Genomic DNA, 23,247 nt, shown 5'->3' with positions numbered 1-23,247 from the left:
GAATCGGACCGGGGTCTCCTACATTGCAAGTGGATTCTTTATCAGCTCAGCTACCAGGGAAACCCTATCTTGGGCAAGTTATTTAATTTTTTCTACCATCGGTAACCTCATTTACAAAAGGAAGATCATAGTAGTATCTCCTTCCTACGGCAATTCATTCAAAAAATACTATTAAGCATTTTTGATATGCCAAAATCTGTTCCACAGTGCTAGAGAGATCCCTCTCCCACACAGCCTGTGAACTCAGCCTTCTGGAAGTCTCCTCCACCCACATTCATCCTCCCTTCCCATCCAAGGGCCCTGCCATGGTACAACCCTGGCATCTCCTGCCTAGGACACCACGGCTGCCATCCTGGGCTCCCAGACCCTAGTCTCTCCCGTCAATCTCTTCTGGCAGCTGGCAGCAAATTGGGTCTCTTCCCTTCTGGAAATTACCCCGAGGTTCCCCACTGCCCTCAGGACAAAGTCCAAGCTCCCTCAAGAGCCAACAAAATCCTCCACGACCTAATTTACACAGCCCTTTTCAATAAGATTTCCACTAACACGAATCACCTGCGACTCATTCACACACACCTGTTTCTCATCATCGCCTTCGCGCAAGCCATTCCGCCGCAGCACCGCCACCCCCAAACATTCCTCCGTCTTCAGGTCTCAGTTCAGACAGCACCTCCTTCCCCAGGAAGGTTTCCCTACCGGTGCCGGGCTGGTTCTCTCCGCGTTCCAAGCGGCTTCCGTTAGCGAATACATGCAGATCCATAACGGGGCTCTTGTCCGTCTCTCCTACCGACTGGGGCTTCCCGCGAGCCGGACCCAACAAAGCAGCTAGCAATGACCCATATTGTGGGGCCACTTCGGGCCTCCCCGCTTACCTCGTGATCACGAACGCCTAACTTGCATGCTCTCCCAGCACAGCGTGCAACCCACCTGCCGCCAGACTGGAGAACTCAACGCTCCGGAGAGTCTGGCCTAAACCACCCAATCACTACCTTCCTCTCCTCTACAGCCCGCCTCCAGCATCCGGGCCCTGGATGTCTCTGACTGCCGATTGGCTGCCTGGGAAGCCCCTAAGCGCGTGAGCGAAAAGAATTCTGGGCTCTGTAGTTCCGCAACGAAAACAGTGAAAAAGGAGTGCCAAGAACGCCATTTCCCAGAAAGCGCCGCGCACCAGTATCCTTTGAACCTGGCGGCTCTTGATTGGCCGGTTGGGGGACAGAAGTTTCCAAATTACCATGGAAACAGGCCCACTTACCTGGAACCCCGGTAATTTCCTTTTGCCTGAGAATCTAAAACATTTTGCTCAGCACTGATTCCAAAGAGTGACACAAGACGTGTGCATGTGTGAGTGGGGTGGGGGGTGGGGGGTGGGTATGTAAATTCTGTTCGCATTGCTGCCTGCCATCCCCCAGATGGCACCAATAAGGCCTGCTACATGCACTCAGCACCTACTGAACGCCGGGCAGAATGAGCCACGCCTGTGCAGACTCTGCACAAAGCCTGGCTTCTCAGGACAGAACCTGATGTTCTCCATAGACAGCTGGCCCTTTACCTTTCAAGGTCTCAGTTTATCCGAGAAAAGGCCAGTGTGGGCTAGGAGCATATCCAGGATCGCTGTCTAGGATTCCACAGCCCCACGCCTCCTACAGGCCCATGTCTGTGCCATAACTCCCCCAGGGACCGGGGCCTCACCCCAACCACAAAGCTCTGCCAGCACCCCTTCCCCCAACACCGTTCCCCATGCCTCTGAGGGCGGGGTGAGGGGAGCCAAGGGCCTGCAAACGCTCAGGCGGGCATGTGAGAAAGCTCTTTACTGGGGGGTACAGCAAGGAGGAGCAAGGCCATCTCCCCCTACCTGCCCCCACCCCTCCTAGGGCCCTGGGGTGAGGGGGGTCTCCCCCACCCCACTGGACCACCACTGTCTTTGGTACAATAAATAGAAAACAAGGGGAGAGAGGGGGCCAAGGGTCCAGTCCTTAGTGGGGAGGTGAGCCTCAACCCCTCTCCTTGAACCCCTGCCCCAGGCCCCAATCAGTGCAGGCCTCACCCGCCCCCGCTGGGTAGCAGCAATTCCAGTCAAGGGGAGAGATGAGGATGGGAGCCCAGGGCCCCCGGATGGGGGGGTATGGCTTCAGGAGGGGCCCCAGGGAGGGGGCAGGGTCATGAGCTGGCTGCCGTGCTCTGGGGTACACCACGGAGGCCCAAGCGAGGCCCCAGGGTGGCAGGGTCATCGGGGGGTGGGAGGGGTGGACGACCCCCTGTCATCCGAGTCCGGAGGGCTGAGGCAGCTGGGTGCTGGGGGGCAGGCGCTGGGTGAGGTGGGGAGCAGTCTGGGGGCCCGCCCACCAGGCTCACATCCATCAGCTCCGGGGGTGGTGGTGAGGTTGGTGATGGGGGACGACCAAGGCATCGGGGTTGGGCGGGTAACTGGGCTCCAGCCCCTGGCAGTGATGAGGCAGAGGCAGGGGCCTGATGTGTCTTGTGGGGCACATCCCCCCCGGCCCAGGGGCGCAGCGGCTGGGAGGGCGGGACCTAAAGGAGCAAAGCAACGGTGGGTGATGGAGACCTGGGTTCTGAAGCCCCAGACTGCCCACCACCCTCCTCCTAAGTCCCAAGACCCCATTACCTGGGGGCTGTTCATCTCACAGTCAGTGATGGGGGGCCCAGGGCCCCCACAATATCGGTTGCTATAGCGGTAGGTCCTGTTGTCACTGGAGGAGCCACTGGAGCCTCCTGGAAGTGCCAAGGAAGGAGAGAGGCTTAGCAAGGAAAGGGAGGGGGGGTGGTCTTCAGGTGGCTGAGTCTGGTTCATGGCCCAGGCCCATTCAAAGGATCAGACACAAGTGAGATTAGGGGTCAGGGTTCAGTTGGGTGTCAGAGAGTCAAAACAAGTTTTAGAGATCTGAGCCCAAGCTCAGAGAGACGCTCAGGGATCGTCTGCGCTCCCCTGCTCCACCCACTGTTGAGTTCAGGATCTCGTAGTTTCAAAGCTCTAGGCCAAGGCCCAGGTGACAAAGCTATTCCCCACCCCACCCCCATCCCCCCGCCCCACACCCCCCAATCAGAGCTACCCGACCCTCATCCGGCACTGAGCACCCACCGGAGCTGGAGATGGAGCTGGCGGTGCTGGAGGAGGGGCAGGTGTCGAGGGGTGCGGGCGAGGTGGAGGCACTGCTGCCCGCCGGGCCCGTGTTGGTGGCCTCATCAGCCGTGCGGCGGAAGAAGCCGTGCTGCAGCGCCCCCAGCGGGCTGATGCGGGCGGCGGGCTCATACTCCAGCATGCGCAGCACCAGGTCCTGGAAGCGGAGGTAGTCGGCGGGGCTGTGGCCCGGCTCCCCCGCCCGCCGGCCCCCGGGCCCGCCCGTCTGCACGCCCAGCACCTCCTGCAGCCGCCGTGTCCCGGGGCCCTGGTAATCCTGGCAGGGGGAGGTGGGAGGGGGGGCAAGAGAGTGGCCGTCAGTGGGCAGGAGGGGCAGGGAGACACACACGGGGAAACAGAGGCACAAGAGAGAAAGTGGAAAAAGAGAAGCTAAGAAGAGCTGTGCGGTGGGTAGTAGGAGAGAGGGGGTGGGCGGGGGAGGAAGGAAAGGACAGACAGGGAAAGACACAGGGAGAGGAAGCAGGGAGACGGAGGAGGGAGCCCCAAGTGTGAGAGAGTGAAGGGCCGCCGGGGTAGGAGGAGCGGCGTGGGGCGGGGGCCGCACCTTCCTGAGTTCCTTTGTCCTTCGTAGGGTCCAGCCGCCCCCAGGCAGCCGCTCAAAGTACTTTCGAGCCTTGGGCGCCTGGTCCAGCATGGGGGCTGGTGGGATGCCCAGCACCTCCACGATCCGGTTCATCTGGTCCACCTGAGAGCAGGCGGGCCGTCAGGGTCACTGGGCCGGCCGGGCCTCCACCCCCTCCTCGGGAGCACACCCCCTCCTCGGGAGCACACCTCATTGGAGCCACTGAAGAGGGGCTCTCCAGTGTGCATCTCCACCAGGATGCAGCCAAGGGACCACATGTCAATGGCCAGGTCGTAGGGAGTGCCCAGGAGCACCTCGGGCGAACGGTAGAAACGGCTCTGGATGTACTGGTAGATCTGGAGAACGGGAGAAGGCAACCATCAGAGGTCCCAGCCTCTGTTACGAGAACAGCCCCAAAGCTAGGAGGGCCGACCGAGGGCAAGCCTCCTGCCCCCAACACTTGGGACGGGGGTGCCAAACCCTCATGTTATCAGCACCAGCTTGCTGGAATCACCACCACTATCGTACTTATCGGCTTCAGGGCTCTCTGCCGGCCTAGTCTGGTCCTGAGCCCCTCTAAGTCACCAGGGGCTGGCAGCCGGCAAACCTAGGCCCTTCCCACCCTCCCAAACCAGATCCTTTTCAAGCCACTACCAGCATCATCTTAGCTGCAAAGTTGAAAAGCCTCGCCCCTTCCATCCCCAGCTTTAAGAGCACAGGGTAAACAAAACTTTGCAGAGCGCCACAGCCTTTCAGGCTCACAGCCACCCAACTATCCCTCTGCCCACCCCCTCCTCAATCTGGCAAAACTGGCCCTGTCCCCTCAGGCTCCGCTCTCCCCTCTCCTTCGGGCAGTACACCCGGTGGCCCTCTCCCTCTCTTGGCCCCATCCCAAGCACCGTAGCTCAGGTATCAGGCTGCACGTGACAAGGCTATCCCCGCCTAGCCTCGCCCCGAGGACCCAGGCCGCCAGTCGGCCCCGCCCACAGCCGGGCCACACCCACACCGAGCCCCGCCCCCGGGGCTGGGCCGCACCCGCTGGCCGAGCTGGCAGGAGCTGCCGAAGTCCACGATCTTGATGGCGCTGCGCTTGGGGTTGCAGAGCAGGATGTTCTCGGGCTTGAGGTCGCAGTGAATGATGCTGAGCTCGGGCGTGGCCAGGAAGAGCAGCGCCGTGCAGAGCTGCTGCGCCAGCTTCCGCGTCAGGTTGAGCGAGACGCCGCGGAAGTGCGTGTTGCGCAAGAGGTCGTACAGGTTGTAGGAGAGCAGCTCGAACACCAGGCACAGGTGGTTCCGGAACATGAAGTGCCGCTTCAGGTGCACTGCCGGGAAGAGGGCGGAAACGGGCCGAGCAAGAAACTGAGGCTCTGCGAGGGCTGCGGCCCACAGTCACAGAGAGGCTGCTTCTCGAGCACAGACTAAACTGGAGTTTGCTCTGCGTGCTGGGTGCATGCGTGCTAAGTCGCTTCGGTCGTGTCCCACTCTTTGCGACCCTGTGGATTGTAGCCCACCAGGCTCCTCTGTCCATGTGATTCTCTACTGCCTACTAATTGGAACGTTTTCATATGTCCACAATTTCATTTACAGGAAGTTAATCTCTTTTCTAATCTCTGTCAGACTTTGTGATTAAACCAAAGAGGAAGTTTCTATTTGCTGCTGATGGGTTTTTAACACCGTCCTACACTTCATTTCATTTTATAACACTGTTTTTAGTCTCAGTTCTATTTTTGTGACAAAGGGTACTCGCTTTCCATTTACCGTAAGGATGTGTATCTTCTCTTTAAAAGAAACACAGACTCCTTCAATCTACTTGATTTTTCTAAGAGGAATCAGTACAGGAAAGAGGACAAATATGCACACACAGTAAAGGCTCTGGAGGTCACTGCCTGGTCAAATGACAGCTCTGCCGAGTACAAACGCGGTGACCTGCTGCAAGTGATGGCACCTAACTGCCTCTGTTTTTCCATCTCCAAACTGTGGGTAATCTGTGATGAGGGTTCACCAAGTTAATGTGTGTCAAGTTCTTCCAGTAGAGCCTGACCCCTTAGTGAGCACTCAATCAACTGACCAGCATTCTCATGTGAACAGGATACGGTGAAAGTGGCAAGCCTGCTCTGAAGACCTCAGCCCCTGCCCGTAAGGGGGGGCCCACCCGAGCAGCCCTGCCCCAGGCCTCACCTATGTAGTACTTCATCTCTGTGTCGTGCTGGTTCATCAGCTCCAGCAGCCGCAGCTCAATCTGGGCCTGGTTCAGGAAGGCTTTCTTGTTCTTGATGATCTTAATGGCCACCAGCTCCTGGGTCTGATGGTCATAGGCCTTCACCACCTGTGATCACAGGCCGTCACAATGTGAGGGAATGGGGGCACAGGGAACAGCCAGGGACCACCCCTCTCTCCAGCAAGGACACCCACCGATACCACCACCAGTAATACTACTCATTCAAAACGGGAGTGCTCACCCACAGCCAGACGCTAGGGTAAACACGGGACACAGCCTTATGTGGGGAGTCCTGTTGTTTGCACTATTTTATAGAAAAGGAAACTGAGGCACAGGTAACCAATAGACTGCGCTGGGACAAGTGGCCCCGCGTGGAGCTCGAAGCCACTGAGCCCACTGGCTGTGGGTGGGGGTCAATACCAGGGGGTGCCCGTACCTCCCAACCCCTGGATCAAGGTCGGGTGAGGGGCATCCCGCACCTGGCCAAAGGAGCCTTTGCCAATGAGTGAGTCAATCTCATAGCGCTCCAGCCAGCGCTCGCCGCTGCGCACGATGTAGTCATGGTTGTCATCGTCGTAACCGTGGTTCAGGACCTTTTTCTCCTTCTTGGTGCTCGAGTCCTGAGGTGGCGCCTGCTGGGCCCGCCGCTTCTTCTTCGCATAGTACACCTGCCCAGCCGGCCAGGAGACGGGGAGCGGTGAGTGACAGGTTGTCAGGACCCCTCTGCGCCCAGCCTGTATCCCCACTCCTCTGCCCACCTCATTGATGTGCTTGTAGGTCTTGATGAGGTCCACGGAGAGCTTACGCAGCGGGGCCGAGGTTGCGTCTCGGAAGGCCAGGGGCAGCCTCCGCGGCAGGAGCCGTACTTCCGGCAGCACCTGGGGACAGGCAGGGTGACCGGTCGGTGGGCACTGAGGGAGGCCTCCACCCCTACCTCGAGGGGGCGAACTCTGTGGGCTGTTGGCTCACCATTACCACACGGGTTATTTATCTGGTCACTGACAACCCCACTAGAATTGAAACTCCCAAAGGACAGAGACTTGACTTATTCTCACTTCCTCTCCTGAGCCTGGAGCAGGGCCTCACACAGAGTGGGTGTTTATGAGCAATTTGCTGAGTGAATCACGAAGTGAATGATTTACCCCTGACCTTTCATCACACACCTTGATTCTTTTCTAAACCTCAGTTGGAGAGGTTGGAAACCTGGGCTCTGACCCTCCCCATCCTTCAGTGGAGACCATCCATCCCGGGACTGCCTCCCAGAGGGGCTCCCTATCTTGCCTTGTCCTCACCCTTTGGGGCCTCCCCACCCTGCACCCCTTCTCTGTGCCTCTCTGCCCAGTTTCTTCACCCTGAGGATCGTGGATCCTCATACTCCATCCTCTTTCAAGCTCTACAGCTCAGCGTCTTCAGTCTACCCTTGAAGCTCTTAACCCTGCACTCCCAGGCCCGGCTGGCTCCAAAATCCTTCAGGCTCAAGCTTCTTCCCTTTGAACTCCTCCAGATCTTTCACTTTGGATTTTTTTTTTCTTAATGAGTATTTATTGAGTGTTTACTATGTGCCCGGCACTGTTCTCAGCATTTCCAACTGCATTTCATGAATTTGTTCAATCCTCACAACGCTGTGAGGTAGGCATCGGGTCCCATTTGACAGAACAGGGAAGTGAAACATGTGGAACCTAAGGAAATAACCACTGTGCCTGGACGGGAGCCCAGGCTCTCCAAATCCCGACTCCTCCAGCGACTCCTCTCTATCTTCCACTCCCAAGGCACCCTTCACGCCCGGCAGACTGTCCTGGGCAACCACATCATCTTTTTTGGCCCCAAGACCCTTCTATCCCAGCCTCCCCCTTCCCCAGGCAGGTGAGGAGCCAGCGGAACGCGTACCTGCGTGTGCTCCTGGGGCCCCGGGAAGCCAGAGAAGGGACCATGGCCCGGTGGGACAGCCATGGTGGGCTCAGAGGGCCGCAGGGGAGCGAGGCCTGGAGCGGGAGCCCGGCCGGGGGGCGCCTTCTCGCATCCTGCACCTCGGCTGCCACCGCCGCTGAGACCTGAGAGGGGGCGGGGTGGGGGGGAGAGGGGGGACATGGAACAAGGGGATGTGTTGGCCAGTGCCAAGCAGGAAAGAGGTGGGCAGCAGAGAGAAGGCGGGGCCCAGAGCAAGGAGGAAAGAGTGCAAGGGGTCAACAGGTGGCAGTGAAGAGCGGACAGAGAGAAGTGGCGGTGGGGGCACAGCAGAGTCCCCGGCAAATGATGACCAGATACATGAAGCAGGCGGCACGCAGAGAACACGGGAAAGGGAACAATTGGGAGCCAGGCAGGAATGTGGGCGGTGACAGGAAAGGACAGAAAGACATGAATAATTGGGGGGAGGAAGAGAAGAGAGAAACCACAGACAGCACAGGGAGTTGGGTTCACGCTCTCCTCCCCATTTCCACTTATGGCTCTCCTCAGGGCCCCTCCTGGAGTCTTCTCTGAACGTCAGGGCCTTGTCTTACCACATGACGGTCCCTCCACTTCAAGGTCTACACTTCCCAGTAGGTCCCCCAATCCAGAGAACTCTAGGCTCCCTCCCAAACCACAAGGGAGTCTTCCGGCCCCCTCTAAATCACAGCAGACTCCTCTGCAGGCCCCTAAAACCACATCAGGGTCCTCAGAGAGCTCCCAACCACACCAAGGTTATCTGAGGACCCCTTTATAACAGAGTCCTAACCCCAAGGCATTCTCACCCACCAGGGTACACCCTTCTCAGGGGACCCTCCCCATGTGGTGCCAAGACCTCTTCCCTAACATTGCCTCCCACATCAGGGACCACCCTCCAGTAATTTCCCAAACCATATCCAGTTTCCGCATGCTACACCAGGGCCCTTCTCCACATTACTCCAAGCTGCTCCCCCCTCCCCCACTAGGGCCACTCCTTTGGGAAGCAAGGGGGAGGCGTTTCTATCCGCGCTTTAGAGTGGATCGTCCTTCTCTCCCCTACCATGGATCCTACCCCCACCCTCCCAACCAATATTCCTGTCAGGGCCCTTTTCTCCAGTTACTCCTTCACACTACAGTCAATCCACAGCTGTGCCCATTCCTAGAAGTCCCCCAGAGCCAAATTCGCCAAATATCACAGAGTTCTCCCCTTCCAGAGTATCTTCTACACCAAACTCCTCTCCCCACGGGCCTTCTCCCCTGTCAGTCCTTTCTCCCATGCCAAGCCCTGCCACTCCACGATCCCTCCTCTCTCTTGGAGCTCCCCCACAAAACAATCTCTGCCCCGGGGCCCTCCCACAACAGGACCCTCTCTCCCAGCCTCCACCCCATACCCGGGTCAGGGCTGGCGCGCCCACGGGGGGCTGGAGCGCGGTGGGGCCCCCAGTTGGGTGGGCGAGCGGCCAGCATGGCGGTGGTGGCTGTGGTGAGGAGACAGCCGCCTGTCCCGGCCCTGCCGGCCCGGCAAGCCCCGCGGCGGGGAGGGCAAGCGGGACAGGCGGCCCGGTGGGTGACAACAGCAGGCAGCAGCCGCCACCGCCAGGGGCGGGGAGAGAAGGAAACTAGGGTCAGCCCGGGGCACGCGGGGGAAGGGGAAAGCAGGTGGACGGGGGAGGGGCGGGTTAACCCTCGCCCCGCCGGCCCCGCCCAGCGCAGCCACCCGCCCCAGGGGACCCCGGCGTCCCGCCCCCCACCCTGGAGGCCAGCCCCGGCCTGAGGAGCCCAGGCGGGCGGAGCCGGACCGAACTTGGCAGTCCACACCTACCATGGCAACAACCGTGCCATTGGTCGTTGCTGCCAAGAGATCAACCAATCACAGCGCAGGACAGCGGTTGCTAGGCGACGACGATGCGGCCGGCGGAGCCGAGCCCAAACAAAGGGCGGGAGCGAGGCCCCGCTACCCCCTCCTAAGACTGCTCCCTCCGGCTCGGCCCCTTCCAGGAATCCGACTATGAATAGCCAGGCAAAGCCTGCACCTGCCCGCCGCCCCCCTTCTCTCCTCCTTCGGCCTCGTGCTAAATCTCGCGGCGACGCAGGCAGGGCGGGTCCCAGACTATCCTCCCTCCCCGAGAGCGCGTGCTGCCCCCCGGGAGCTGCGTCCTTACCTGAGGGCGCGGGCAAGGGAACTCAAGCTGCTCGGGAAGCCCGAGCTCAGTCCTGCCCACAGGCTGAAGATATCCGGCGAGCGCAGCGAGCCAGGGCCCCGATTACCCAGTAATGCAACCAGCAAAATGGCGACCACAACAAACCGGCCCCCCCGTCCGGGACTCCGCCCCCACCCCCCAAGCTGTTTCCCCTCACGTGACCCACGGCAGCGCTCCGCGGCTGCGCTCCGAGGACCTTACAGGGATCCATGCGCAGTGAGCTACCGACCCCGCCCAAGCGCCGAAAGTCCAAGTTACGGCTGCGCAGGAGGCAGCTAAGAGAGGAGCGTGCGCAGTGCGACCGCGTGGGAGCACTCGCCCCCACCACCACGCCGGTGGACCCAGCGCACTGCAAGCGCCCTGTGAATAGACGTCGTCAAGCAATCAGCGGCAAACGGAGCGACTGATGAGTCTTTTAATACAAAAACAAACGTGTAACAGTAGCTACAGACTCTCTGGCGATCCAGTGGCGCTGGGCTTCAGTTCTTCACTTTGGGAGGTGGCCTGAGAGAAGAAAGTGGACTTAGAAGAGCCCGTCACCACTTTGGGGCACTCGTAACACAAGTACTGATGGGGCTTCGTGCTCACCTGTACACACCCACGACCACAGCATGGTCTCTTTCGTACGGCTCTAGGGTCAGCTGCTCCTGGGGCTTCATGTTCTCTTGCTGCATCTTTTTCACTTCAGAGGCAAAGACAGCCTCTGCGGAAGCTGTGGAGTCAATGCAATTAGCCTGCAAAAGAGAGGATTTGAAGTCTGAGGCAAGCTTTGGGATACCACCCCCCCCACCTTTTGTGCTTCTTTAAACCAGCAGAATTTGTTTTTATTGGAGACTAGACTTTGGAAATGTACGAAAAGACTTTGTGAGACAAGTTTTCTATTTGGTTTGGATTTGGAACAAAAATCCTTCAACAGAACCCTATTTATCTAAAACCTAGTGTTTAAATTTTACGCATTTTTTCGCCTCCTAATTCCTTTTCTTTAGGAATTATGCAGCTGAGAATACCAAAAACAAACGCAGCAAAAGAGAATGGGGAATCTGGCTGAAGTACTGGAGAAGCCTCTGAATTTCAAAAGACTTCTTAAAAATGCACCTAGCATTTATCTGTTGTTTATTTTATACCAGGTTCTGTTCTAAACATTCCACATATACTGAGAAGTGTAGTCCTTACATCAACACTAAAAGAGACAGGACTAATGTCGCTATTTTACAAGAAACAGGTATATAGGTTAGGTAACTTGCTCAAAGACACAGCAAGCAGGAATCCAAACTCAGATACTCACTCAACCACTATAGTCTAGCCTCTTTAAATTCTATGGTTTTTAGTTTTGTAGACATTTTTCATTATGTTCTATTTGGTTGGGTGGCTTATAGGGAGCTGGGAATACACTGAATCAGGATATTCCAAGAAGATACCGCCACCCCATAGACTCCTCCAAGCTCCACACCTTAATGGAAATCACAAAGTGTCCTCCATTACGCAGGAAGGTGTGGGCATTCAGGGCTACAATCCGGGTCTGGTCTGGCTGGGCCACGTCAGCAAAGATCACATCCACCATTGCTAGGGAGAAAAAAGTAGCAGTTAAAAGCCGGATCCACGTAATCTTCCCAGCTCCTCCCATGGGGCCTGAGCCCCAACACCAGCAGGTTCCTGGCAGTCTTCCCTGCCTCCAGAATCACCTCCCCCGGCAATGATCCCCCACCCTCCACAGTGCCCCCAAGGTGGGTCCAAAGCCCAGTTACACCAATCATTCATTCCTCTTGTAGACCATATTGCCACCTACTCTGTGGCCAGCCCCGGGCCGGCCGTGGGGGGCACAGAGACGAGTCAGACCCGGACCCTGCCCTCGAGACGCTCCCGGGTCTGGGGGGGAGACAGACACGTCATCAAAAAGGCAAGAAAAGGTGAGCACTTACAGGCAATCGCGTCTGCAGGATTGTGAAATGAAGAAAAGTTGCAGGACAGAGGTAGGGTATGAATGCACAGGGAAAAAAACTCACAGGAAGAAAAACTTAAAAAAATGAAAAGATGGTGCAATGACTTTTTTTTAAAATCAGGAAAAGCCAACATCAAATTGTTCAGATCAGTTACCTCTGGGGGTGCTTTATAGATGCTCAATTTTTATACTATGTTTCTGAACTTTTTTTAAAAAAAAAACAAAGTTATTAATATTCACAATGGGTCCCTCTAGGTGTGCTTTCCGGGTTATGATGTCACCAGAGGATGCTGATGAGGACCTCTGAAGGAGGTTTTTATGCCTAAGTCAGGGGTAGCATAAAAGGTACTGGGTTTTGGAGGCAGGCAGGCAGGAAGTACTCAGCGGGAAGTGGGAATGTCAGGAGATTGGAGGGAAAGAGGTTGGCCCAAGGACCCAGATATTTGGGTCCCTGAAGCGGGACCGCCACCTCCACCTCACCTGGCTCCCCAGACTATTTACATTTTTGCAGACTCAACCTGTTCATCCACTCCAGTTCCATCCGAATCAGGACTCCGGGGGCCTCCTCCAGGACACCTGGGGTGGCCTGTCTCACACCTTGCCCTCTCCCAAGCCAACCCTAGACCCCTCACCGATGAGCATGCGGTATTTGTGTGGGTGCCGAGCGTCTTCAATGACAGGAATAATGTTGGTCCGCTTCTTGGCCAAGTTAATGAGGTCACGGCCAGAACGGTGGGAGAACTCAACTGCATAGACCAGACCGTCCTAGAAGACATCAAAGTCAAACAAAAATAACAATGATAACTAGTTCTCCTGTATGGAGTACCTACTCTGGCCCATATACTGCGTTCAGCTCAGTCGCTCAGTTGTGTCCGACTCTTTGTGACCCCATGAATCGCAGCACGCCAGGCCTCCCTGTTGTCCACCACCAACTCCCGGAGTTCACCCAAACTCATGTGCATCAAGTTGGTGATGCCATCCAGCCATCTCATCCTCTGTCATCCCCTTCTCCTCCTGCCCCCAATCCCTCCTAGCATCAGGGTCTTTTCCAATGAGTCGACTCTTCGCGTGAGGTGGCCAAAGCATTGGGAGTTTCAGCCTCAGCATCAGTCCTTCCAATGAAAACCCAGGACTGATCTCCTTTAGGATGGACTGGTTGGATCTCCTTGCAGGCAAGGGACTCTCAAGAGTCCTCTCCAACACCACAGTTCAAAAGCATCAATTCTTCGGCACTCAGCTTTCTTCACAGTCCAACTCTCACATCCATACATGACCACTGAAAAAACCATAGTCTTGACTAGACAGACTTTGTTGGCAAAGTAATATCTCTGCTTTTTAATATGCTATCTAGGTTGGTCATAACTTCCCTTCCAAGGGGTAAGCGTCTTTTAATTTCATGGCTGCAGTCACCATCTGCAGTGATTTTGGAGCCCCAAAAAATAAAGTCTGACACTGTTTCCCCATCTATTTCCCATGAAGTGATGGGACCAGATGCCATGATCTTAGTTTTCTGAATATGGAGCTTTAAGCCAACTTTTTCACTCTCCTCTTTCACTTTCATCAAGAGGCTTTTTAGTTCCTCTTCACTTTCTGCCATAAGGGTGGTGTCATCTGCATATCTGAAGTTACTGATATTTCTCCCTGCAATCTTGATTCCAGCTTGTGCTTCTTCCAGCCCAGCGTAGTTAAATAAGCAGGGTGACAATATACAGCCTTGATGTACTCCTTTTCCTATTTGGAACCAGTCTGTTGTTCCATGGCCAGTTCTAACTGTTGCTTCCTGACCTGCATACAGATTTCTCAAGAGGCAGGTCAAGTGGTTTGGTATTCCCATCTCTTCAGAATTTTCCAGTTTATTGTGATCCACATAGTCAAAGGCTTTGGCATAATCAATAAAGCAGAAGTAGATGTTTTTCTGGAACTCTCTTGCTTTGTCGATGATCCACAGATGTTGGCAATTTGATCTCTGGTTCCTCTGCCTCTTCTAAAACCAGCTTGAACATCAGGAAGTTCACTGTTCACGTATTGCTGAAGCCTGGCTCGGAGAATTTTGAGCATTACTTTACTAGCGTGTGAGATGAGTGCAATTGTGAGGTAGTTTGAGCATTCTTTGGCATTGCCTTTGGGATTGGAATGAAAACTGACCTTTTCCAGTCCTGTGGCCACTGCTGAGTTTTCCAAATTTGCTGGCATATTGAGTGCAGCACTTTCACAGCATCATCTTTCAGGATTTGGAATAGCTCAACTGGAATTCCATCACCTCCACTAGCTTTGTTCCTAGTGATGCTTCCTAAGGCCCTCTTGACTTCACATTCCAGGATATCTGGCTCTAGGTGAGTGATCACACCGTCGTGATTATCTGGGTCATGAAGATCTTTTTTGTACAGTTCTTCTGTGTATTCTTGCCACCTCTTCTTAGTATCTTCTGCTTCTATTAGGTCCATACCATTTCTGTCCTTTATCGAGCCCATCTTTGCATAAAATGTTCCCTTGGTATCTCTAATTTTCTTGAAGCCACAAGCAGCTCTTCAAATCCCCAAATCAAAACATTACCATTTAATGACCGGTTATCATGATGTGTGTGTGCATGCCAAGCTGCTTCAGTCCTGTCTGACTCTTTGTGACCCCACTGACTGTAGCCTTCCAGGCTCCTCTGTCCATGGGATTCTCCAGGCAAGAATAATGGAGTGGGTTGCCATGCCCTTCTGGAGGATCTTTCCAACCCAGGGACTGAACCCATGTCTCTTGCATCTCCTGCATTGGCAGGTGAGTTCTTTACCACTAGAGGCACCTGGGAAGCCCTTGTTATCATTTTACAGATGAAAAAACTAGGTCCGAGGGTTATTCCATCCTACTTTGTCTGATCTGAGAGCCCAGGCCCCCAGTTCAGGCTTAAAATGAGGAAGCTAGGGCACAGAGATGACACAACAGCTAAGAATACCTGCACTGGGCCAGACACTGCTCTAGGCACGTTACAGGATTTAATTCATTTATCATCACAATCACCCATTTTCCAAAGGGGTACACTGAAGCTCAGAGAGAGTAAGTACCTGCTGAAAGCCACTTCACTGTTAAGAACCTGCACCAGAGTCTGGGGTTTTTAACCATTAAATTACATACCCTCTAGCCTCATAGCCGAGTAAGGGATCATTGAGATGTCTGGGTGCCCTCTCAACAGGGAGGCCATCCAGCCGCACAGAAGCATAGGCCCCCAAACTGACAATCTCCTGTTTAGGGAAACCAGAAGCCCAGATTTGAGGGCTATCTTTTTTTTGGCTGTACCACATGGCATGTAGGATCTTAGTTTCATAACCAGGGATGGAACCCGCACCCTCTACGGTGGAAGCCTGCAGTCTTAACCACTGGACTGCAAGGAAAGTCCCAGAGAGGTAGCAATCAAATCAAATGTACTCTCAGCTCTGGCCACCGCAACATTGGTTACCCCGACACCCAAGCCCATTCGCTCCAGGCCAAGAACTCAGGTGTGAGGCTGAATGGAGCTCCAGTGACCATGTGGTTCAAGCCACTGCTTTCACACACAGGCACTGTGACCAGGAAGGGCCTGGCTCCCAGGCCCTTGGTGCAGGGAAGCAGCCAGGGCCTCTGAGTCCAGGCTGGCAGAGGAGGGGACCTTTCCCTCCCTCCCACCTCTTCCTGTCCCTGTCTACTCACTGGGCCGACGATATCAGAGACGTGGGAGACGGTGGTGCCCGAGGCAGCCCCGAGGTAGAGGACCTTGGCCCCCGGCTTGATGTGGATCTGGTCCACCCCGCCCAGGATCGCCGCTGCCAGCTTGGAACGGAAAGGGTTCCAGGCACGGTACTCAATTTTGTCATCTCCCTCCTGTACCGGAGAGATGGGGACAGAAGTCAGTACCAGGCTCTTCTGCAAGACCCCACGGCTCTTAACTCTAGGGCCCTCAAAAGGGCCTGGGCCCCCAGTCATTGTACGAGAAACAAATGAGTATATACATCTGTGACCACAATGACCACGACAGGCAGGGCCTGCACTCTCATGGGGGTTCCTGACTCAGGGAGAAGGGGCAGTGGCGGGGACAAGATCATCCCAGACAAGAGCAAGGCAAGACCTCTGTGTTCGTTCTACGAGCGCTGCCTGTGCCGGCCCCTAAGCTCAGGCACTGGGCAAACACACCAAAGGGGACACAGGCCTTGCCCTCCAGGAGCGAGGACACGCTGAATGGACACACACGGCACAGGAGCCAGTGACAGGTGCTTAGGAGAAGGGTCAAGCCAGGAAGCGGCGTGTGAAGTCTGGGGAGCAGGGCGAGGGCAGGTGAGGATGAGAAGGCGGTGGCCAGGAGAGCCCGGGAGAAGGAACTGCCGGAAGCTGAGGGCTCACTCAGGTCAATAAGGAAGTGAGTTCCGGGCAGCAGGAAGCCTGCAGAGAGGTCGTGAGGGCTGCTTCTGCTAGACAGGGTGGGGCAAGGGGGCCTTGTGAGGGAGACAAGGTGACAGCTGACCAGAGATGCCTGATAAGGGACTGGCCCTGCCTGGAGCGGGGAGGAGGAGAGTGTTCCAGGCAAGGGGAATGGGGAGGCTGTGGGAGTGGCTAGAAGACACGTGGTTAGGGAGAGAGGGAGATAGCATGTGCAGGGCCCCCCAGTCACAGTGAGGACCCAGGACTTGAACCTGAAGCCAGTGCAAAGTCACGGAGGAGGGGGAGAGGGGAGAGGAGTGTCTGGGGAGAGGAGTGTGTGATCTGACTTGTAGCTTAAGATGATCCCCTGGCTGTCTCGTGTAGGATGAACAGTGTGGGGCAGGGAGACCAGACTGCTGGTGGCCCTGGCGGCTTAGTCAGGCATGGGGTCTCACCGAAATCGAGACTCTCTTCTCTCCGTAAACGGATTCCCCAGGGACCAGGTTCTTGGTGACCAGTGCATCTTCCTTTCCTCGACAAATGAAGACGCCTGGGGGAAGGGGTCAGAGCAGGGTCAACACCCCATCAGGGCACCGCCCCCTCCTAACCCCGGTGGGCTCCCCGCCCTCCTCACTCACCCTCATGTCGATGGGGCTCTACCATCACATTCTTCCCCGACGGGTTTCCTTTCTTTCCTCCCCGACCACGACCCCGGTTGCCACCAGACTGGAACCCGCCACCTACAAGGCCGAGACATGGTGAGAGCTAAACCCCACCGTGCTTCCCTCCCCGCCCCAGCCCCCAGCCCCGGGAGAGCCCGGTCCATCACCTCTTCCTCCCCCTCCTCGTCCACGGCCCCTGAAGCCTCCTCCTCCTCCACCGCGACCTCGGCCTCCGCCGAAGCCTCCTCGGCCCCCGCCGAAGCCTCCGCGGCCACCACCGCGACCTCCACGGTCACCAAAGCCACCGCGGCCACCGAAGCCACCCCCGCGGGGGCTGAACCCTGTGATGGAAACAGAAATAGGAATCGTCAACAGGGCCATGGAGCTTGAGAAGTTACTTCTACAGCGAGGGACTCTGCTCAGGAGAGAAACGTGTGCACACGCACACTGGGAGAGGTGTCCACACGTGTCCACGGCAGAACCAACAGGACTGACCCGAACGTCCATCAGCAGAAGGGATGAATGAGACTCGACCGTTCACAGCCATCAAAGCAAAAAGGTTAACAGCAACATGGGACAGATAGAAAAATCTCAGAATCCCGGTAAGTGAAAAAGCAAGCCCTAGAAACCCATGTCAGACACAACATCCTTTTTAAAAAGTCCAGCCACAACCAAGACTGAACAGGACTAGGTGTGTAGACCTAGATGATAACCCATGCACTCCTTTCCCCTTACAGAGACAAAAGGATGTGGTAAATGTGAAGCTGACTATTAGGCCTGGGGAGGGTGAAATTATAGGATGAGGATGAGAAGGAAAACGGGTGGAGGCAGAGCACTGTTAATATTCTGCTTTCCTCGGCTGGGGAGTCAATTCACAGGATCTGTTCTGTTTCCAATATTGATTAGTCTGAAAAAGAGTGCATGCCGTGTGTGGCCACGTGCTGTGACAGGAGGGTCCCGCAGGCCCTGAAACTTCTTCACGCTCTCCCACTCAGGACCTTGTGTGTGGCAGAGAAGTGCTAGCCCCAAATCGGTTGGCGGGGGGCGCATTCGGCATCCATCTTTCCCCCTAACTGTTCCCCCTGCTTCTAAACACACACAAGTCTCCCCCACCTTGGTGGTGGGGGTGGGAACGGTGAGGGGGAAGCAAAAACCAAAAATTGTCCTTTATGGATGGGCAACAGCTTATAAGCAGTTTACTTACTTGTCAACATGATGGAAAGTTTAGGGGAAAAAAAAATTCAGAGAGACTTGATTTTCATCACTTCGGGAGTCAGCAAACACTGTTTGCTGAGCCCAGAGCAATGTCTGAAGCAGAGAGATTTCTCCTGGTGCTCACAGATTCAGTATCTGACCTCTGCGACGGCTTCTAAAGCTCTGCTGTACTTTCAGAAAAATGGAGTTACCAATCATTTGTGTGAAAATCCGTGGTTTCAAATGACCTCCCTTGATGTAAACTATTCAATATTAAACCTGCTAAAGTTTTTGCAAAGGCGTGTTATATTCCCACCCTATGAAGGGTTTATTCCTCTTTTTTAAAAAATTTTAATTTATTTTCTTTTGGCCACACCATGCACCATGTGGGATCTCAGTTCCCGGACCAGGGATCGAACCCGAGCCCCCTGCCTTGGAAGCTCTGAGTCTTAACCACTGGACTACCAGGGAAGTCCCCATGAAGGCTTCGATCATCTTAAAAGCATTAAAAATGAAAACGTAGAACTCTGAAGAGCTAGTCCTAATGTAAGTGTTAGGAATGAGCTGGTTTCAAACTCCTACCCGGGAGCTGCCGGCCTCTGGTCTCCTGCCCCCTCTGCAGTCTCCTGCCCACACGGCAGCTGGTGACTGACCTTTTCAGAAAAGCCAATCGGCTCTCACCATTCCCCTGCCCAAACTCCTTCAGGTTTGGGCATCACATTCTAAAGGTTTTCCATCACATTCTAAATGGAATCAGTTCCTTTCTTGGGCTTCCAAAGTCCTAAGTCAGTGGGCTTGCCCCATGCAAGCAATTCTGAGTAACTGTCTGGGGTGGGGGCCCAGGCCTGGGACTTTAAAGTTCCTCGGGTGACTCTAATGTGTGGCCCAGACTGAGAATCACCACACTGGCTTTGCTGACTTTCCTGACCTCACTCTAGGCTAGGTCCTGTGTTCTTCCTCCCCAAGAACAACACCACTTCCAGCTTCTACACCCTTGACATCTTCTGTCCCCTCTGCCTGGGTCCTGAGGACACTGCACGCAAGTGGAGGCCCCCTCCACTGCACGCAAGTCTCTGACCAAACGTTCCTTCCTCAGACCAGCCTTCTCTGGCTACCTGGCCTTTATTCCACTTTCTTTTTCTTCCTGCCAATTATCATACATGGCATTTTAACAATTATCACTGCCTCTTCCCCACTCCCCCCACTGGAATCAACTCCAAACGGACAGGGATGGTTGTTTAGGTCATCACTGCATCCTGCGGGACTATGGGCTCCATGAAAATTAAATGAGCTGTTTACTGATGACTCTTAAAAGTCCTGGGTTCTGCCTCAGGAAGAAAGCGCCCTCTCTATCCACTCAGGAAGCAGGTGATCGGACAGTGACCAGAGCCCCGGTCCCTCCCCTGAGACAGCTCGTGGACTGAACACAGGGAGATGGCCACTCCATTCACGACCCTAGAGAGTAGGCAAGGTTCATGGGTGTCTTGAAAAGTTCACCTGTAAGAAGGAGATCTGGAAAATAACACAGTGCCCACATCATAGAATTGTAAAGATTAAACGACAACACACAAAAAGCGCTTAATATGCTGCCTTACACACAGTTTGAATATATTATTCAAACTCAGGGGAGCAAGTCTCTCCTCCTTCCTACTTAGGGGAGAAACCACTATGCCTAAGAGACCCTCAACCCAGTCCTGCCAAAACAGAGACCCAGAACGTGTGGGCATGGTATGGGGCACAGTATGCATGATCCTATTTCAGTTCCTGGAGCTCTTAGAAAAATGGGCTGTACCCACTCCTCAGAAAAACACACATTCACATATTAAAAAAAAAAAAAAGTTTTGGTTTTTAAACAGACCCCCAGTTTAAAACTTCTCTTCTGCCACAGCCTTCCCCATCTCCAAACTGGCACCCCACCCTTCCAGTTACACACACCAAAACCCTGAATTGTCCTTGACCCCTCTCATGCCCACATGCAAACTATCAGCTCTATCTCCAAAACATATCCGAAAGGGTGACAATTTGTCAACCAGGCCGACTGCTGCCACCCTGGTCCAAGCCACATCATCTCCAAGTAGATGACAGCAACCACTTCTTACTGCTCTGTCTGCCTTCACTCTTGTTCCTCTAAAACCTTTCACACAGAGCAAGAAGCTGCTGCTAAGTCGCTTCGGTTGTGTTCGACTATGTGTGACCCCATACACAGCAGCCCACCAGGCTCCTCTGTCCCTGGGATTCTCCAGGCAAGAATACTGGAGTGGGTTGCCATTTCCTTCTCCAATGCATGCATGCTAAGTCGCTTCAGTCGTGTGTGGCTCTGTGCGACCCCATAGAAGGCAGCCCACCAGGCTTCTCTGTGCACAGTATCCTCCAGGCAAGAATACTGGAGTGGGTTGCCATTTCCTTCTCAAGAGCAAGAAGGATCCGTTTAAATGTCTCAGTCAAGTCTGACTGACGTCATATCCTTGCTTGAAATCTCCCAAAGACTTCCTCTCTCAACCAGACTAAAATCCTTGCTAAAGGACTTCCCTGGTGGTCCAGTGGTTAAGAATCCACTGACCAATGCAGAGGACATGAGGTCGATCACTGGTCTGGGGAGATCCCACATGCTGAGGGGCAACTAAACCAGTGCTTAGAGAAAGTCCGAACAACAGTGAAGACCCGTGCTCCATCATGTCCAATTCTTTGTGACCTCATGGACTGTAGCCTGCCAGGCTCCTCTGTCCATGGAATTTTCTCACCAAGAATACTGGAGTGGGTTGCCATTTCCTACTCCAGGGAATCTTCCCGACCCAGGGATCAAACCCGTCTCTTGAATCTCCTGCGGAGACCCAGCACAGCCTAAAATAAATAAATAAAAATCCTTGCTAAACAGCTGACTCCTGACAACTTCTACAACTTCTTATCCTAACACAGTGAGGGCAGGGTTGGGAAAAAGATGTAGCCTCCATTCCTGGGACAATCAGACCACAGGATGCCTGTGGGCTTGCCAGGGTCTCAGGTGGCACCACCTGACACTTCACCAGAAGATCCCCAAACACTGAAGAGAAAGGGAACCTGGGAGGGGGCGTGGAGTCACAAACTCCACTACCCCTGACCAGATGACCCCATTTCTCCACGGGCCAAAGGGGAAGGAGGGAGAAAAAAGAAAACCTGTACTAAGAAACAGACCCTCTCTGTCATGATGGAAGTTTTCCCCAACTCCAGGGGAGCAAGTTGCGGGGAGGAGGAGGAAATCAGCCTGATTTATAAGAGCTGAGACATCTGGGGAAAAGGACCCTAATTTTGTTCCCCTTGATGAGAATGGTAAAGATAATAATTAGAACCAACACTATTATACGTCAAGCACTGTGCTATGCGAGGTATAATAGACAAAATGTAACTATATGTGAAAGTTTAAGGTGTACAACCTGTCCAGCTCATACACATATATTGCAAAAGGATTACCACCATGAGCTGTTTTTTCTTAACATGCTCTCACTAAATTTGAACTGGGCGCCATTTTATTGATGAGATAACTGAGGCTCAGAGAGGTAAAGCGACTTGCCCAAGGTCACACAGTGAGTTAAGCTTAGTTAGGAGTGAAACTTTGAACTGGGAGGCCCTTCTGCTGTCAAAGCAGGGACTCTCCTCATTCCACTAGGAGGGAGGTGCGGAGGGTTCATCAGAATCTCCAGTAAAACCGGAATGAATAAAACCACTCACGCCTTGTGATTACCTCCCTCCCCCACCCCACAATCCTATACTCGGTGTGTGAAGTTTCACCTCACTTCTCACCGCAGGTGAGGATCACTAGGCTCCGGATCTCACTCCATGCTTAGGGATCCGCCCCCCTCGGGAGAGTAGAGAGCGGGAAAGTGGGCCACAGACTATCAGGCCAGAATACTCATCTATGCGGCTCTCTCCGAGAAGCTGGGTGTGAAGTCAAGGGTACTGTAGCTACGGCAGCGACAGGGCAGGATACGGGGTCTTAAGAGGATCCAGCCCAAGATAAGGGACTCTCCGTCTCGCGATGAGGTCAAATCTACAAATCCCACGCCCAGAGATCCAAGACCCCTGATGTCTGGATCTAGATTCTGGGTAGTACCCTCGACTGCCGCCCGCGGCCCAATATCCAAGACCCCTACTGACGGCCTCAATGAAACGAATTCCAGTTCAGGACATCCCCAATTTTAAGCCCAAGACCCTCGACTCACGACGGTGACCTCTGACGAGTCAGTCACAAACCTCTAGACCAGGAACCCGAACCCTAGGCTCAGGTTCGCTCCTAGGGCGGAACCAAGCCCTCTCATTCCCACGAGAGGCCGGAACAGGACCCTTCCTCACAAAGAGACCGGATTCGGGGCTCAGAAACCCTGCCCGCCAGGCCAAGACCCCGCCCCTCTGTTCCCGCCTGGCACTCCACTCCCCGCCGAGTCCCAGCCCTGACCCAGACCCCAACCCCGGGCTGCACCTGGTTTCATAGCGAGCGCAGAGCTGCTGGGCTCAGGAATCGGTGGCTTCCCGGGCTCCACGCGACTGAAGCTGACGCACGTGGGAAGGAGCGCAGGCGCGCGGCGACGTACAGTGGGTGACGCGACCACGCAGCCCCGCCCCTCGGAGCCGCAGCCCCGCCCCGACCCCAGCGCGCTCACTGTGGGCGGGAATTTTTGAGCTTCTCAGGGCACCGCCCCCTCGAGCGCCCTAGGCGGTACCGTGACCTGTGCAGAGGTCGTTACACTAAACACGCTTCCCGCTTCTCTTTCACAGGTGCGAGTACCCCAGTAATTACGAGGCGAAAATATAGTCCCTAAGTCGTGTCCGACTCTGCGACCCCATTGACTGCAGCCCGCCAGGCTCCTCTGTGAGATTCTCCATGCAAGAATACTGGAGTGAGTTGCTGTTCCCTTCTCCAGAGGATCTTTACGAACCAGGGATGGAACCCTGGTCTCCCGCATTGCAGGCAGATTATTTACCGTCTGAGCCACCAGGAAATCTCAGTAATGAGGGCTCATCCTCAAATTTTCGCAGGAGCTGT

General features: G+C 54.8%; 3 protein-coding genes across 7 annotated transcripts in view; all 3 read right to left on the bottom strand.

Annotated features, from left to right (window-relative positions):
* Positions 1-1,693, bottom strand: part of LOC113876516 (galectin-10-like) — a 97,851-nt gene extending 96,158 nt beyond the window's left edge. Inside the window, exon 1 of one of the 2 annotated variants that reach the window (XM_027515831.1) lies at positions 574-1,693. The gene's annotated coding sequence lies outside the window, so the exon portion shown is untranslated. The remainder of the gene's footprint in view (positions 1-573) is intronic. The other variant, XM_027515832.1, reaches the window with a different exon arrangement.
* A 97-nt stretch (positions 1,694-1,790) lies between these two features.
* Positions 1,791-10,168, bottom strand: DYRK1B (dual specificity tyrosine phosphorylation regulated kinase 1B). Of its 4 annotated transcripts, XM_027515824.1 has the most exons (12): positions 9,249-9,531; positions 7,822-7,985; positions 6,693-6,812; positions 6,414-6,602; positions 5,895-6,042; positions 4,752-5,038; positions 3,926-4,072; positions 3,699-3,839; positions 3,375-3,410; positions 3,095-3,290; positions 2,621-2,727; positions 1,791-2,526 (listed from the first exon to the last, which is right to left on the bottom strand). In XM_027515824.1, exons 1-12 carry the CDS (start codon positions 9,322-9,324, stop codon positions 2,155-2,157), a joined length of 1,983 nt encoding a protein of 660 aa, XP_027371625.1. In that variant the 5' UTR covers positions 9,325-9,531; the 3' UTR covers positions 1,791-2,154. The 4 variants fall into 4 exon arrangements, with proteins under 4 accessions (XP_027371625.1, XP_027371627.1, XP_027371624.1 ...); XM_027515826.1 differs by lacking the exon at positions 9,249-9,531 and adding an exon at positions 10,020-10,168 and having other exon boundaries at positions 3,095-3,410; XM_027515823.1 differs by having other exon boundaries at positions 3,095-3,410; positions 9,249-9,532.
* Positions 10,169-10,457: 289 nt separating this feature from the next.
* On the bottom strand, positions 10,458-22,807 carry FBL (fibrillarin). The gene is made up of 9 exons (XM_027515827.1): positions 22,684-22,807; positions 17,204-17,377; positions 17,013-17,114; positions 16,830-16,924; positions 15,670-15,840; positions 12,630-12,762; positions 11,509-11,621; positions 10,647-10,792; positions 10,458-10,562 (listed from the first exon to the last, which is right to left on the bottom strand). The coding sequence occupies exons 1-9, from the start codon at positions 22,691-22,693 to the stop codon at positions 10,538-10,540; spliced, it is 969 nt and encodes a 322-aa protein (XP_027371628.1). The 5' UTR covers positions 22,694-22,807; the 3' UTR covers positions 10,458-10,537.
* Between the last annotated feature and the right edge of the window lie 440 nt (positions 22,808-23,247).

Source organism: Bos indicus x Bos taurus, chromosome 18 (genome assembly GCF_003369695.1).
Source record: "Bos indicus x Bos taurus breed Angus x Brahman F1 hybrid chromosome 18, Bos_hybrid_MaternalHap_v2.0, whole genome shotgun sequence".
In the NCBI taxonomy this organism is placed as follows: Eukaryota; Metazoa; Chordata; class Mammalia; order Artiodactyla; family Bovidae; genus Bos; species Bos indicus x Bos taurus.
The sequence above is the reverse complement of the archived record's forward strand: the minus strand, read 5'-3'. Positions and strand labels throughout refer to the sequence as shown.